The 17,500-nt window shown below is 47.7% G+C and overlaps 1 protein-coding gene across 1 annotated transcript in view; it reads left to right on the forward strand.

Annotated features, from left to right (window-relative positions):
• The window catches only part of ripor2 (RHO family interacting cell polarization regulator 2), a gene marked incomplete at its 5' end in the record, with an annotated part of 174,533 nt that overhangs the window by 76,883 nt on the left and 80,150 nt on the right, over nt 1-17,500 (forward strand). Inside the window, 3 exon segments of the mRNA XM_084312062.1 lie at nt 1,262-1,340; nt 3,398-3,421; nt 7,167-7,220. Of these exon segments, the coding sequence (XP_084168188.1) occupies nt 1,262-1,340; nt 3,398-3,421; nt 7,167-7,220 (157 nt within the window).

Genomic DNA, 17,500 nt, shown 5'->3' on the forward strand with positions numbered 1-17,500 from the left:
CGCTTTGGATAAAATCGTCAGCTAAATGACCAAATGTAAATGTATGTCAAAATCAATTTGGGGAAACAGTGGCTTTGCACATTTCCCGGAATATATGTGCATCAAATGGTAAATGTGAACGGAAAACCTGCAGCGACCCCTGTGTGTGGATCTAGGGTATGGTGAGCATTTAGTTTGGATGAATAATTTAAACAGATCAGGACATCAACCACGAGTGTCCTGTTTCAGCAGGTGATCTATGTTGTGAGTGAGGGGAGGGTTGGGTTTCTAAACAGACTGCATGAATACATGTGGGCAATCAGATCAGGATCAACTATCAAGTGTGACTAAATAAACTGCATCATCACAGTACCTTAATGCAGTGACATCATCATAGTAAACATCTCCATAGGCTTAGACTGGTGGCAGTGTGTGCACTTTGTGGGGCGGCGTGGCTCAGGGGTAGAGCGAGTCGTCCAATGATCGAAGGGTTGGTGGTTCGAATCCCGCTCAAGCCCATGTCCATCCCACTGCCGTTTTGTCCTTGGGCAAGACACTTAACCTACTCGCCTCGTATGAGTGTGTATGCATGTGAATGAATGTTGGTGGTGGTCGGAGGGGCCGTAGGCGATGATTATTCACCACGCTTCCGTGAGTCTGCCTCAGGGCAGCTCTGGCTGCAATTGCAGCTTACCACCACCGGTATGACTGTGTATGAACGAATAATGGACTCTGTAAGCGCTCTGGGGTCACTGGGGTGTCACGAAGAGCGCTATATAAATCCAATCCATTATTTATTTATTATTATTAGTGATCAAACATTGATGGATATAAGCGTGGCAGGGAATGTGTTAAGGTACTGTGATGATGTCACACACAGATATACAGTCACAGATGATTAAATAAATATGACGTGTGTTTATTCAAAGTTTAAAAACATTTCTTAGCGCTCGCTCACCGTTTGACAATTTTCAGTGGTGGTCAATAAATATGCCAATTGGAATTTAATATTCTGTTATCTCTCTTTCCCCCTCCCCCCTCTCTCTCTTTCCCCCTCCCCCCCTCTCTCTCTCTCCCCCTCCCCCCTCTCTCTCCCTCCCCCTCCCCCCCTCTCTCTCTCCCCCCTCTCTCTCTCTCCTCCCCCCTCTCCTCCCCCCCCTCTCTCTCTCTCCCCCCCCCTCTCTCTCCCCCCCTCTCTCCCCTCCCCTCTCTCTCTCTCCCCCTCTCTCCTCCCCCCCCCCCTCCCCCCTCCCTCCCCCTCCCCTCCCCCTCCCCCCCCCAGTGAGTACCTGGAGGTCCACCAGACAGAGCTGGACAAGCTCATGTGTTTAATGAAAGACATGAAGAGGAACTCTCGCCTGGTGAGACATGATGACAGGAAGTGACATCAGCACTGTTCACTTTCAAAGTCCCTCCCCTTTGCCTCCATCTCAAATGCCATTGGCTGTGGCTTGAGAAGGGGCTCTGAGTGCAGGAGGGACCTTGGAGGGTCTCATCCAATGAGGTTTGACTTGGTGCAGAGACCAGATCTGTCCTCATCATTTGCATAATTTCCACCTAAAAAAAGCCAGAAATAAAAATGTCTACAAGATACATCACGTATGCAGACAAGCAACTGTGAATGACAAAGCGCTCCACATTATACGATGCTGTAGTCCAGCCCCTCAAACCTTTTCTTCAGCTCGTCTTCCATGTTTGTACGAGTCGGAAGAGTCCAAGTCTTTAACGTTCGACTCAGACAGCTACATGTTGTTTCTCCAGGTGCTTCAACACATTTTAATTGCTGTTTTGGGCAGTCGATACAATTTACATTTAACTAAAACGTTCTTTACTTTGTGCTCGACAAAAGAGAAATAGTGAGAATATCTCCATGTGTAAAAACTCGACTACTGGGCGCCGCCATGACAGTCTAGACTAGAGTAAACAAAACACGCCGACAACGTGTCTCCGCAGGTGAGTGACACAAGAGTCAGGACTGTGCTGCAGCTCGCTACCAATCTACATCAAAATAACGCAGTAACGGTAACGGCATTACTGAATTTTAAAAGTAATGCGTTAGAGTACTAGTTACTGTCAAAAGTAATGGCGTTACTGTAAAGGTGCTCCCATGGTCGAGCGGACTGTACGCGGACTGGACTCTGCGGAGGTCCGCTGGACTCTTTGAGCGTTCATAGTCGAGAGTACCTCAGTGGACCTCCGCGGACCAATTTCCTACATGTCTCGCGCCAGTTGACACAATTTTTCCCACGCTGTTCAACTTCTGTCATTTCGTCGTCATCCGATGTCAATAAAGAGTATCTTATCTCCGTTTCCAATATTTCGATAATAAAACGGGCAGTTTTACACACTTGAATAACAGGTATATAGGCAGCGAGGTGCAATGTACCGTATAGGCTTGCTCAATGAGGTGGACAGCGCGTGGTGCTGAAATGGAAAACACGCATTGCATGAAATAAAAACACCAGTTTTATTTCGAAATATTGGAAACGGAGATAACATAGACTCTATCTCCGTTTCCAATATTTCGATAATAAAACTGGCATTTTTACTTCATTTAGAAAAGCCATTCTCTTTTGCGAGTGAAAAAGCGAGTGGTCAGAGTAAAATGCAGGTCGATGTCACATTAAATGCAGGTCGATGTCAACGCCGATCAGCGTTTTGTGTGACACCAGCGGCGCGGACGTCCGCGCATTAGAAAATTGGACCTTCGCGCTTGGGTCCGCTTTGGGTCCGCTTTGGGTCTGCTTTGGGTCCGCTTTGGGTCTGCTTTGGGTCTGCTTTGGGTCCGCTTTGGGTCTGCTTTGGGTCCGCTTTGGGTCCGCTTTGAGTCCGCTCCGTGTACGGTCCGCTTTGGGTCCGGTCCGCTTTGGGTCCGCTCCGTGTACGGTCCGCTTTGGGTCCGGTCCGCTTTGGGTCCGCTCCGTGTACGGTCCGCTCCGTGTACGGTCCGTGTACGGTCCGCTCGACTATGGGAGCACCTTAACACGTTAGTCCCAACACTGATATGTACAGAGGAGCTCTGTTTCATAATCATTCTAAAAACATAATCATGTTCTGTTTAGATTTGTGAATTTCATGTTTGGCAAATGGAGCTATTATGCTTGTTATGAATCTTGAATCTTGTTATGCGAGAGAGTGCTATGCCGATGGCAAGCACACACACACACACACACACACACACACACACACACACACAAGGCTGTCAAGGCTGTCACGGTAGTGTGTTTTTAATAGCAGTTCTATTTCTTTTGATGCCAGACAACCGCAATCTGCTTTGCATTACATAAGCCGATCTCAGCTGCACAGTGGAGTGCGTACTAACTGTGTGTGTGTGTGTGTGTGTGTGCGTGTGTGTGTGTGTGTGTGTGTGCGCGTGTGTGCGTGTGTGTGTGTGTGTGTGTGTGTTCTTTCTTTCCAGGGAGTACTGTATGATCTTGACAAGGTGAGTTGGTGGAGGTGTGTGTGTTGGAGTCTTTGATGTTTGGGAAGAGTGAGGAGGAGAAGAAAGGCTGATAATGATGACAGAATAAAATGGAGGGCGGGAGACAAGTGAGAGACACTACAGGGAGAGAGAGAGAACAGATGGAGAGAAAGAAGAGGAGAGGAAAATAAAGAAACAAGTTTAATAAGATAAGATAAGATAAGATATTCCTTTATTGATCCCCTTGGGGAAATTCAGGCATCATAGCAGCATGGGGGGGAGGGGTACAGGTAGTAAAACAACACAGTATACAGGTAGTAAAAGACAACACAGGCAGTGTAAACAATTTGATCAATATGGTCAATATAATTTACTATCTGACTAGCTGAGGAATATTCACATTATTCACAGTGTCACATGAGGTGCAGTATGCAAGAGGTAGTGTTATAATAATTTACTATCTACTGAGTATACATTAATCAAAGTACCAGGGTAGTCTACTTTGTCCCCCTTGGGTTCCTATAAGTCCCAGGTCAATGTCTGGTAGCAGTCGCTGTCGCTGCCCCCTGTTGTGGGGCCTGGAGGCTGCTAGTCGCTGCCCACTGTTGTGGAGCCTGATGGCCGCTGGTATGAAGGACTGTCCGAGGCGGTTAGTTGAGTGTCGGGGGGGGATGAGTCTGTGGCTGAACGAGCTTCTCATCTTGACTAGCTCGTCGTAGAGGGGGTGGTAGGGGTTCTCCATGATGGCATCCAGCTTCCTTATCATCCCCCTCTCTACCATCACCTCAAGTCTAGGTAGCTCGACTCCCACCACGGAGCTAGCCTTCCTCACCAGCTTGTTGAGCTTGTTGGTGTCCCTTGAGTTGAAAGTGAAATGAAAGTGTGATGGGGTGCAAAAAGAGAGAGAGAGAGGGAGGTAGAAGGAGAGAGAGGTGGATTGAGTCAGCGGAGAGGGAGGGAGGGAGGGTGGGGGTTTGAAGGGATTTGCATGTTGTAAACCAGTGGTTCCCAAACTTTTTGTTTATGCGGACCACTAATTGTTATAAAAAAAAAATTGCAGACCACCTCGTATGCAAACAGTAAAAATAAATAAACATAAAACGTATATAAAGTAAAGACCGGAGATGGGACGTGCGCTCGCTCACACGCACACACACACACACACACACTTTTACGCTTATAGCAGACTTAATGATTTTAGAATAGTTCAGCTAATGAAGTTAAATCAACTATCCAGTTCGTTTTATAGTGTAATTTGGCTACTAATTTAGAGAGAGAGAGAGAGATTCTTGTTACACGCGACATGGATTTGAGAGAGAGAGAGAGAGAGAGAGAGAGAGAGAGAGAGAGAGAGAGAGAGGAAACGGATAACGTTATCACTTACCTAATGAGACGGGTGATGTTGCTTCGCAGACGTCAAGGTGTCACTGACTTCCCCTGAAGACTCCGATTGAGTCCATTCAAATGCTCAAAAATATCTGCCATGTATCTGCCAATTTGGCAAGCCACTGAGCATCACAGAAACGATGTGAAAGATCACATTTTGAGTCAAGTAAAAAACATTCTAACTTCAAGCACAAACTAGCAAGCACCTTTCCTCTCGATAGCCAGCGGACCGCGGTGTGGAGAAGTAATTGCCGGTGATCACTGCCCATCTCACCGCGTAAAGTTGCAAACAACCGTGAATTCAATGGACGGGCCTTGATGGAATTGACAGTTCTTCGTCCAAAACTGTTTTGAGATCAGCAGGCATTGTTTTGGCAGCTAGGGCCTCCCTGTGGATGCAGCTAGGGCCTCCCTGTGGATGCAGCTAGGGCCTCCCTGTGGATGCAGCTAGGGCCTTCCTGTGGATGCAGCTAGGGCCTTCCTGTGGATGCAGCTAGGGCCTCCCTGTGGATGCAGCAGCTAGGGCCTCCCTGTGGATGCAGCTAGGGCCTCCCTGTGGATGCAGCTAGGGCCTCCCTGTGGATGCAGCTAGGGCCTCCCTGTGGATGCAGCTAGAGCCTCCCTGTGGATGCAGCTAGGGCCTCCCTGTGGATGCAGCTAGGGCCTCCCTGTGGATGCAGCTAGAGCCTCCCTGTGGATGCAGCAGCTAGGGCCTCCCTGTGGATGCAGCTAGGGCCTCCCTGTGGATGCAGCAGCTAGGGCCTCCCTGTGGATGCAGCAGCTAGGGCCTCCCTGTGGATGCAGCTAGGGCCTCCCTGTGGATGCAGCAGCTAGGGCCTCCCTGTGGATGCAGCTAGGGCCTCCCTGTGGATGCAGCTAGGGCCTTCCTGTGGATGCAGCTAGGGCCTTCCTGTGGATGTAGCTAGGGCCTCCCTGTGGATGCAGCTAGGGCCTCCCTGTGGATGCAGCTAGAGCCTCCCTGTGGATGCAGCTAGGGCCTCCCTGTGGATGCAGCTAGGGCCTCCCTGTGGATGCAGCTAGAGCCTCCCTGTGGATGCAGCAGCTAGGGCCTCCCTGTGGATGCAGCTAGGGCCTCCCTGTGGATGCAGCAGCTAGAGCCTCCCTGTGGATGCAGCAGCTAGGGCCTCCCTGTGGATGCAGCAGCTAGGGCCTCCCTGTGGATGCAGCTAGAGCCTCCCTGTGGATGCAGCTAGGGCCTCCCTGTGGATGCAGCTAGGGCCTCCCTGTGGATGCAGCTAGGGCCTCCCTGTGGATGCAGCTAGGGCCTCCCTGTGGATGCAGCAGCTAGAGCCTCCCTGTGGATGCAGCTAGAGCCTCCCTGTTCATGCAGCTAGAGCCTCCCTGTGGATGCAGCAGCTAGGGCCTCCCTGTTCATGCAGCTAGAGCCTCCCTGTGGATGCAGCAGCTAGAGCCTCCCTGTTCATGCAGCTAGGGCCTCCCTGTGGATGCAGCTAGGGCCTCCCTGTGGATGCAGCTCGATTGATTGATTGAAAACTTTATTAACAGATTGCAGAATGGGTACAATACAGTACGGCTCAAACTGTCGTCACGCACAAGCGCCACTATTTACCCATAATGATAAACCTAATTTGAGAGAATAACAAACTATAATACCATGTTTTATATTACACGACGGTTTTAAAATTTTATTTTAAATTAAAATTATATTATATACATTTTCTATTTTATTTAGCTTTTTTTCCACGGACCACCTGCAATACCCTTGCGGACCACAGTTTGGGAACCACTGTTGTAAATAACACGCAGCCTTGGAGGGAGAACAGGGTGATGTGTGACTTTAACACGTGACGCTGCAGAATGTCACACGATGTCAACTCAAACAGACTGACCCCCCCTGGTGGAGGGTAGGAGCACCACAGCCAAACAGATCATTTCTAGTTTCAAAACAGTGTTCCAGTGTTCCAGCTTGATGTTTTCAATACTAAAGTTACATTACTTTCTTTAGTCTTCTCAGAGGTCACCCGGCCCCTAAATAAATAGATACATAAACACCTGCAGTGCAGCTTTAATGTTCAGGTGATAGAATTGGTAGAAATTTTTTTAAAGTGGTTGTGCATCCCTAGTCTCCCCTCCTACACCCTCCGTCAACTATATGCCTATGTTAATTTTATACTACTTGCTGTGGGGCACTCTGGACTGTGGTACCTGTGTGAAAGGTGCCATATAGATAGTTATTCATATTTATTATTATTATATTGTAAATAAATTTAATGTATGCATTGAAATGTCTCAAGTATCGACGACATTGAAAATGAGGGTGACTTCAATTGTCCTTTTGAGAATAAATAAAGGTTTGAATTTAATTGAACTCCCTGTGTTCCATTTCTTGTGTTTGCAGCAAATCAAAACCATTGAGCGCTACATGCGACGCCTGGAGTTCCACATGAGCAAGGTAGGTGTGCAGGAAACTGACCCCAGACCTGGTTAAACACAGGTTTATTATCAGAGTTATAGCTGGATGACTCAACCAGGACAATGGTCTGGTGTCCCCCAGGTGAGGACAGTGGTCTGGTGTCCCCAGGTGAGGACAGTGGTCTGGTGTCCCCAGGTGAGGACAGTGGTCTGGTGTCCACCAGGTGAGGACAGTGGTCTGGTGTCCCCAGGTGAGGACAGTGGTCTGGTGTCCCCCAGGTGAGGACAGTGGTCTGGTGTCCCCCAGGTGAGGACAGTGGTCTGGTGTCCCCAGGTGAGGACAGTGGTCTGGTGTCCCCCAGGTGAGGACAGTGGTCTGGTGTCCCCAGGTGAGGACAGTGGTCTGGTGTCCCCCAGGTGAGGACAGTGGTCTGGTGTCCCCAGGTGAGGACAGTGGTCTGGTGTCCCCAGGTGAGGACAGTGGTCTGGTGTCCCCCAGGTGAGGACAGTGGTCTGGTGTCCCCAGGTGAGGACAGTGGTCTGGTGTCCCCCAGGTGAGGACAGTGGTCTGGTGTCCCCAGGTGAGGACAGTGGTCTGGTGTCCCCCAGGTGAGGACAGTGGTCTGGTGTCCCCCAGGTGAGGACAGTGGTCTGGTGTCCCCAGGTGAGGACAGTGGTCTGGTGTCCCCCAGGTGAGGACAGTGGTCTGGTGTCCCCCAGGTGAGGACAGTGGTCTGGTGTCCCCCAGGTGAGGACAGTGGTCTGGTGTCCCCCAGGTGAGGACAGTGGTCTGGTGTCCCCCAGGTGAGGACAGTGGTCTGGTGTCCCCAGGTGAGGACAGTGGTCTGGTGTCCCCCGGTGAGGACAGTGGTCTGGTGTCCCCAGGTGACGACAGTGGTCTGGTGTCCCCCAGGTGAGGACAGTGGTCTGGTGTCCCCAGGTGAGGACAGTGGTCTGGTGTCCCCAGGTGAGGACAGTGGTCTGGTGTCCCCAGGTGAGGACAGTGGTCTGGTGTCCCCCAGGTGAGGACAGTGGTCTGGTGTCCCCAGGTGAGGACAGTGGTCTGGTGTCCCCCAGGTGAGGACAGTGGTCTGGTGTCCCCCAGGTGAGGACAGTGGTCTGGTGTCCCCAGGTGAGGACAGTGGTCTGGTGTCCCCAGGTGAGGACAGTGGTCTGATGTCCCCAGGTGAGGACAGTGGTCTGGTGTCCCCAGGTGAGGACAGTGGTCTGGTGTCCCCCAGGTGAGGACAGTGGTCTGGTGTCCCCCAGGTGAGGACAGTGGTCTGGTGTCCCCCAGGTGAGGACAGTGGTCTGGTGTCCCCAGGTGAGGACAGTGGTCTGGTGTCCACCAGGTGAGGACAGTGGTCTGGTGTCCCCAGGTGAGGACAGTGGTCTGGTGTCCCCAGGTGAGGACAGTGGTCTGATGTCCCCAGGTGAGGACAGTGGTCTGGTGTCCCCAGGTGAGGACAGTGGTCTGGTGTCCCCAGGTGAGGACAGTGGTCTGGTGTCCCCAGGTGAGGACAGTGGTCTGGTGTCCCCCAGGTGAGGACAGTGGTCTGGTGTCCCCCAGGTGAGGACAGTGGCCTGGTGTCCCCCAGGTGAGGACAGTGGTCTGGTGTCCCCAGGTGAGGACAGTGGTCTGGTGTCCACCAGGTGAGGACAGTGGTCTGGTGTCCCCAGGTGAGGACAGTGGTCTGGTGTCCCCCAGGTGAGGACAGTGGTCTGGTGTCCCCAGGTGAGGACAGTGGTCTGGTGTCCCCCAGGTGAGGACAGTGGTCTGGTGTCCCCAGGTGAGGACAGTGGTCTGGTGTCCCCAGGTGAGGACAGTGGTCTGGTGTCCCCAGGTGAGGACAGTGGTCTGGTGTCCCCAGGTGAGGACAGTGGTCTGGTGTCCCCAGGTGAGGACAGTGGTCTGGTGTCCCCCAGGTGAGGACAGTGGTCTGGTGTCCCCCAGGTGAGGACAGTGGTCTGGTGTCCCCAGGTGAGGACAGTGGTCTGGTGTCCCAAGGTGAGCTGAGAGTCCAGTGAGACGTCAGCCTTTATAGTGTGAGAGAGGGGCATTCTGGGTAAGATGGCCCAGGTACAGGATTGGAGGGGGGTTCTATTAGGGGGGGGGGGTTGTATCAGGTGAATCAAGGAGGGGGGGTCCATGTTGGGGGGGGAGGGTCCATGTTGGGGGGGAGGGGAGAGGGTCCATGTTGGGGGGAGGGGAGACACACAGTGAATGGGGGAGGGGATCGTCAGGTGAGGGACGGGGGGGGGGATAGGTCCCTCTCAATCTCCCTATCAGAGGACTCATTTGAAAATTGCATTGCTGAGATGTGGGTGTTTTATAAATCCATGTCGGAAGATTTGGAACACGACCAAACGAGGGCCTTGTTGACCCCCGACCCCAACACCACACACCTGTTCAACACCACACGCCTGTTCAACCCCAACACCACACGCCTGTTCAACCCCAACACCACACGCCTGTCAACACCACACGCCTGTTCAACCCCAACACCACACACCTGTTCAACCCCAACACCACACGCCTGTTCAACCCCAACACCACACACCTGTTCAACCCCAACACCACACCTGTTCAACCCCAACACCACACGCCTGTTCAACCCCAACACCACACCTGTTCAACCCCAACACCACACCTGTTCAACCCCAACACCACACCTGTTCAACCCCAACACCACACACCTGTTCAACACCACACACCTGTTCAACCCCAACACCACACACCTGTTCAACCCCAACACCACACCTGTTCAACCCCAACACCACACCTGTTCAACCCCAACACCACACACCTGTTCAACACCACACACCTGTTCAACCCCAACACCACACCTGTTCAACCCCAACACCACACCTGTTCAACCCCAACACCACACCTGTTCAACCCCAACACCACACCTGTTCAACCCCAACACCACACGCCTGTTCAACCACAACACCACACCTGTTCAACCCCAACACCACACCTGTTCAACCCCAACACCACACCTGTTCAACCCCAACACCACACGCCTGTTCAACCACAACACCACACCTGTTCAACCCCAACACCACACCTGTTCAACCCCAACACCACACGCCTGTTCAACCACAACACCACACACCTGTTCAACCCCAACACCACACCTGTTCAACCCCAACACCACACCTGTTCAACCCCAACACCACACCTGTTCAACCCCAACACCACACCTGTTCAACCCCAACACCACACCTGTTCAACCCCAACACCACACCTGTTCAACCCCAACACCACACCTGTTCTTTTCACATGTGCATTTTCCCCACCTAGTACACTCTATCTACACACTCTATCTACCCACTCTATCTACACACTATCTACACACACTCTATCTACCAACTCTATCTACACACTCTATCTACACACACTCTATCTACACACTCTCTATCTACACACTCTATCTACACACACTCTATCTACACACTATCTACACACTCTATCTACACACACTCTATCTACACACACTCTATCTACCCACTCTATCTACACTCTATCTACACACACTCTATCTACACACTCTATCTACACACTATCTACACACTCTATCTACACACACTCTATCTACACTCTATCTACACACACTCTATCTACACACTCTATCTACACACTATCTACACACTCTATCTACACACACTCTATCTACACACTCTATCTACACTCTATCCAGGGCTGTACGTTAACTTTTTTTGCACATAGCACTGGTGCTACAGAGGTTGATAGTTTTGTAGCACAGGCCAAAATCTTGTAGCACAAGTATAAAACGTGTTATATTTGTAACAGTCACAAATGTGCCTATTGTATTTGTGTTATTTAGTTGCAGTGCCATGTTTGGCTGTCATTTTCATGCTGACAAGTTGACGTCACACAGCCAGACACGTTAGGTGTAAGGAATTATGGGATTTGGTGTTGGGTGTGTGGACTCTACTAGGGGTGGGAATCACCAGTTTCATCACGATACCATACGATATCGATTCTTTGGACAACGGTACGATATTTGCTGATATCTGCCACAATACGATACGATGCAGGTGCCTGCAATCGATATGAGACGATATCATAAGCCCATTTAACACAATCAGTAACATTTACATCAATTCAAAAAAGGTAACGAAAATATAATTTGAAAAAAATTTATTTTGCTCTTCCAGACATTTAAAGGAAAAACAATCTATTGTTTTTAATACAAATAGACCTCCTGTTCACTGTAAAGTGCCACGTTTTGATATATTGAGCTTTAAACTTTAAGTATTTTTTTGGAACTCACAACACGCAACCTAAAACCCCTTCCTCTCCCAAACCGTTCCTGCACTTGTTTTTATGTTGCATGATGATCATGAATACATTTATTATGTATTGTATTTTTTATGTTTAAATATCAACATTATCTGTCCACCCTGAGTACATTTACTATCAATATAATATACTCGTCTGACTTCAGCTGATCTTTTCAAACGCACACACACAGAAGGGAGAATGCCCCCCCCCCCCCCTTCCCTTCCCCAGTCCTCACTCTGCCCATCTGCTGTTCTCTCTATGGCTCTGAAAAGGGTTAGCTTGTTGTTAGCTTACGCTAACGTTAATTTCGGTCTTTAACACGACGTGGTCATAAAGTAATGGCGAGGATTGCAAAGCATGTTAGATGCATTTGACCCGTTGCGGAATAAAACAGCAGGGATTTGTTTTGGGTCGCGAAATAGGCCCACTAGCCTTGCTCTGTTCCAGACGCTACTGCTGTGTGCTGTTGATCCGATCGGATACGACTCCACGGGATTTTCAAAATAAGAGTATCGATATGAACCGAACGTTGTTAGCTGCCGGAGCCATAGATATTATGGCTGGAGTTGCGCTTGGGCGGAAATGAGACCCGCCACAGGATTTTCAAAATAAGAGTATCGATATGAACCGAATGCCTATTGCACCAGTGGTACTGAAGTATATCCATTCATTGCACAGACCGATGTTGCTGTAGCACGTGCAACATATATCTGGCACTGTACAGCCCTGATCTACACACACTATCTACACACACTATCTACACACACTCTATCTACACACACTCTATCTACACACACTCTATCTACACACACTCTATCTACACACACTCTATCCACACACTATCTACACACACTCTATCTACACACACACTATCTACACACACTCTATCCACACACTATCTACACACACTCTATCTACACACACTCTATCTACACACACTCTATCTACACACACTCTATCTACACACTCTATCTACACACACTCTATCTACACACACTCTATCTACACACACTCTATCTACACACACTCTATCTACACACACTCTATCTACACTAGTGTTGTCACGATACTGGAATTTCGACTTCGATACGATACCTTGAAAAGTATCGATACTTCGATACCATTTCGATACCAAAAAAAAAAAATATATATATATATATATATATTTTTTTTTTTAACAAATTTAGCTTTTGTTGCTGGTTGATTCTCCTCAGCTTCGAGTCTGGTACTATAAGAGAAGATAAATATAACACTTTTAAAACCCTTTGTTTATCTTTAGATCACACATTTAAAAATAACTGTTCATCTCACTTCAATCATTTTTATTGCAAATGCAGAACATGGTATTTTCTCAAGCAGACAGATGTAAACACTGTAATCTGTGTTGCATGTACCTGACAAACTGAACTGTTAGTAACAGTTTTTATTTAAAGATAACGAGAGCAAGCGAGAGAGAGAGAGAGGTATCGGTAGAGAGAGAGAGAGAGAGAGAGGTAGCGGTAGATAGAGAGAGAGAGAGAGAGAGAGAGAGAGAGAGAGAGAGAGAGAGAGAGAGAGAGAGAGAGGTAGCGGTAGATAGAGAGAGAGAGAGAGAGAGAGAGAGAGGTAGCGGTAGATAGAGAGAGAGAGAGAGAGCGAGAGAGGTAGCGGTAGATGGAGAGAGACAGAGAGGCTATGCTCGGAGCATTTTAGTAATGTTACATTTTCAACAAGATTGCTGCTATTTAAACACTTGGTGGAAACGGGGTAACGTTAACCTTATGTCGACTGTAGTATTGTATGACCTCGACATAACGTTTACACGTTAACGTTACTCCGTTTCCATGAAGTAATTATAACGGTGGTCAGCTAAGCTAAGGGGGCTAACTTTAGCTGGTAGCTGTAACGTTACAACGAAGCAGCTGTTGATATTATGCGCCATCAGTAGACAACGTATCATGTATTAAACTAGAGTTAATGGTTTAATGCTTCAGTCACAGTGACGTTGAAAGAGCAGCTTGTCACGAACCTCTTTCATTTCTTTATGGAGATCGGCGCTGGCACTGATCTAACACCGCTTGCAAATAGCATTGGGGCATTTGTAGCTTGTCCTTCGTTGTTTACTTGAAACCCGAAGTACCTCCAAACAGCACTTCTGCTGCTTTCTTTATCCACAAGCACAAGTTGCGGAGGCTCTGCATTTACCATCTTCAGCTAAAATGTTTGTTTACTAACTGAAGAAGACGGCTCTCTGTGACTCTGTGAGGGGGAGGACTGGACTCGGAGGAGCCGGGGGGGCAAGCACGCCGAGCGCTCTGAACAGCGCGTCAACAACTTGCGGTAGAACACTCGCCAGCAGTGGTACCGATACTGCAGAAAGTATCGGTACTTCGGGAAATGAGTATCGAAGCCTTTTTAAATATTCAGTATCGATATGTATCGATACTTCGATATTTTTGACAACACTAATCTACACACACTCTATCTACACACTATCTACACACACTCTATCCACACTCTATCTACACACACTCTATCCACACACTATCTACACACTATCTACACACACTCTATCCACACACTATCTACACACTATCTACACACACTCTATCCACACTCTATCTACACACACTCTATCCACACACTATCTACACACTATCTACACACACTCTATCCACACTCTATCTACACACACTCTATCCACACTCTATCCACACACTATCTACACACACTCTATCTACACACACTCTATCTACACACACTCTATCCACACACTATCTACACACACTCTATCTACACACACTCTATCTACACACACTCTATCCACACACTATCTACACACACTCTATCCACACACACTCTATCTACACACACTCTATCTACACACACTCTATCCACACACTATCTACACACACTCTATCCACACACACTCTATCTACACACACTCTATCTACACACACTCTATCTACACACACTCTATCTACACACACTCTATCTACACACACTCTATCCACACACACTCTATCTACACACACTATATCTACACTCTATCTACACACTATCTACACACACTCTATCTACACTCTATCTACACACTCTATCTACACACACTCTATCTACACACACTCTATCCACACACTATCTACACACACTATCTACACACACTCTATCCACACACACTCTATCCACACACTATCTACACACACTCTATCCACACACACTCTATCTACACACACTCTATCTACACACACTCTATCTACACACACTCTATCTACACTCTATCTACACACACTATCTACACACACTCTATCCACACACACTCTATCTACACACACTCTATCTACACACACTCTATCTACACACACTCTATCCACACACTATCTACACACACTATCTACACACACTCTATCCACACACACTCTATCCACACACTATCTACACACACTCTATCCACACACACTCTATCTACACACACTCTATCTACACACACTCTATCTACACACACTCTATCTACACTCTATCTACACACTATCTACACACACTCTATCTACACACTCTATCTACACACACTCTATCTACACACACTCTATCCACACACTATCTACACACACTATCTACACACACTCTATCCACACACACTCTATCCACACACTATCTACACACACTCTATCCACACACACTCTATCTACACACACTCTATCTACACACACTCTATCTACACACACTCTATCTACACACACTCTATCTACACACACTCTATCTACACACACTCTATCTACACACACTCTATCTACACTCTATCTACACACTATCTACACACACTCTATCTACACTCTATCTACACACTCTATCTACACACACTCTATCTACACACACTCTATCCACACACTATCTACACACACTATCTACACACACTCTATCCACACACACTCTATCCACACACTATCTACACACACTCTATCTACACTCTATATACACACTATCTACACACACTCTATCTACACACACTCTATCTACACACTCTATCTACACACACTCTATCTACACACTCTATCTACACACACTCTATCTACACACACTCTATCCACACTCTATCTACACACACTCTATCCACACACTATCTACACACACTCTATCTACACACACTATCTACACACACTCTATCCACACACTATCTACACACACTCTATCTACACTAGGGATGCCCCCCGAAACCCGGTTCTAAACGGGAACCGGTACTAAATTAGAAAAAAACTGAGTATTGATAAGCTCCGACGTTATCGGTACTGCTATCGGTAGTCTAGGAGCGGATTAGCTACGGAGCTAACAGAGTGTACCATCCATCTGCGACGCAACGGTGGCAGCAACAGTGGACACAGAGTAATGTTAACGTTATGCCAAGTTCATACTACACTACACGTATGAACTCGACATAACGTTAACGTTACTCCGTTTCCATGAAGTGTTTAATTAGCAGCAATCTGTTGTTGAAAATGTTACGTTAAACCAGAAAACCGGAAAACGGAAATGCGAGGACAGGAAGCCGTCATGAAACCGTTGTAGTCATATTGTAGTCTTTTAGTCTTATTAACTAAAAGATTTTAACAAAATAAAAAGCAGCAGCACTATTGGATAACTGAGTGACTCATGTTTGCTATGTATTTCTTTCTTTAGGGGAGTAGGACATTTGTTTCACAGTTTTAGCATGATGTTTTATAGATGGCCAGGTTAAAGTGTATTTCAAATATGCAACACAACAAACAAACATCAAGTACAGATATAGCCTTAAGCCGTTCAAATAATAAATGTATAATTTTTTTTTTTAAATAATAATAATCTAAAAGAACCGGTAAGAGTATCGATAAAGTACCGAACCGTTAAGCAGTATCGATAAGAGTAGTAGTATCTATAAAATCCTAATGATAACCATCCCTAATCTACACACACTATCTACACACTATCTACACACTTTCTGTCTATACACTCTGTCTACACACTATCTACACACACTCTGTCTACACACACTGTCTACTAGGGATGCCCCGATCGATCGGCCAGTGATCGGTATTGGCCGATATTCAGTATAAATATGAGATTGGGGGAATTCCGATAATGCTTTCCAGTCGCCGATTGCGAAAACCGATCGATGACGCAAAAAAACATGAGCCAATTCTCAGCGGAGTTGGTGTCATTGTCGCATATTAACTATCCTGAAACATGATGTCGGCGGTGTGGAACTATTACAAAGTGTCTGAGACAGATCTGCGATGTATGCCAGGATAAAATACCTCGTGGGGGAAGCCATGTAAAACGTTTCAACACAACACATTTAATAAGACACTTGAAGTCCAATCACCCAGAGGAGCATGGAGAGTTTGTTAAGCTTACCGCGGAGTACAAAGAAAAAGGCAGATTAAAAACAAAAACGGCCGCTGACGCAAACCACTTTAGAGAGCACCCGTGTGCGTATAACCGTGACAGTCAGAAGGCATGACATCCACAGGGCGGGACGAGACGGACTACTCTCTCACAGTGAGCCAGCCCCGCTAGTGCGCCACACTCTCCCAGCTCGCTGAAGAGACAACGTTACAACAAGCACGCCGTGAAGACCCGCCCTACTCTGCCTCTGATTCGCAGACTGTGGGTGGGGGAATGTGATTGGACTAGGGATGCACGATAATTATCGGGCCGATATCAGCAATTATGACGTCATCCCGATAAACCCGATAACGTTATTGATAGCTCCGATAATATAATATATTTTTTGGTAAAAAAAAAAATGCGGTGTGGGTTAATTGGGATGAAGGGCGTTTGTTTTTACTGTAGGCTCCTCCCGTTTTGCCAGTACTGTGGTACGACTGATAGCGTGTGGTTTAGGAAGAGGGCGTTTTACACAAATCCAGCGCTCCCTTTCTTGGCTGTGACGTAGCCACGTAAGTTTCTGAAGCAGCGCGGATGTAAACAAAGATGGAGTCAGTAGTGTCGGGGGGGGAAAAGTTCGCTTGCTATTTGTAACAAATGCAATGCAG

The sequence above is a fragment of the Notolepis coatsorum genome (assembly GCF_963971535.1).
Source record: "Notolepis coatsorum genome assembly, chromosome: 4".
In the NCBI taxonomy this organism is placed as follows: domain Eukaryota; kingdom Metazoa; phylum Chordata; class Actinopteri; order Aulopiformes; family Paralepididae; genus Notolepis; species Notolepis coatsorum.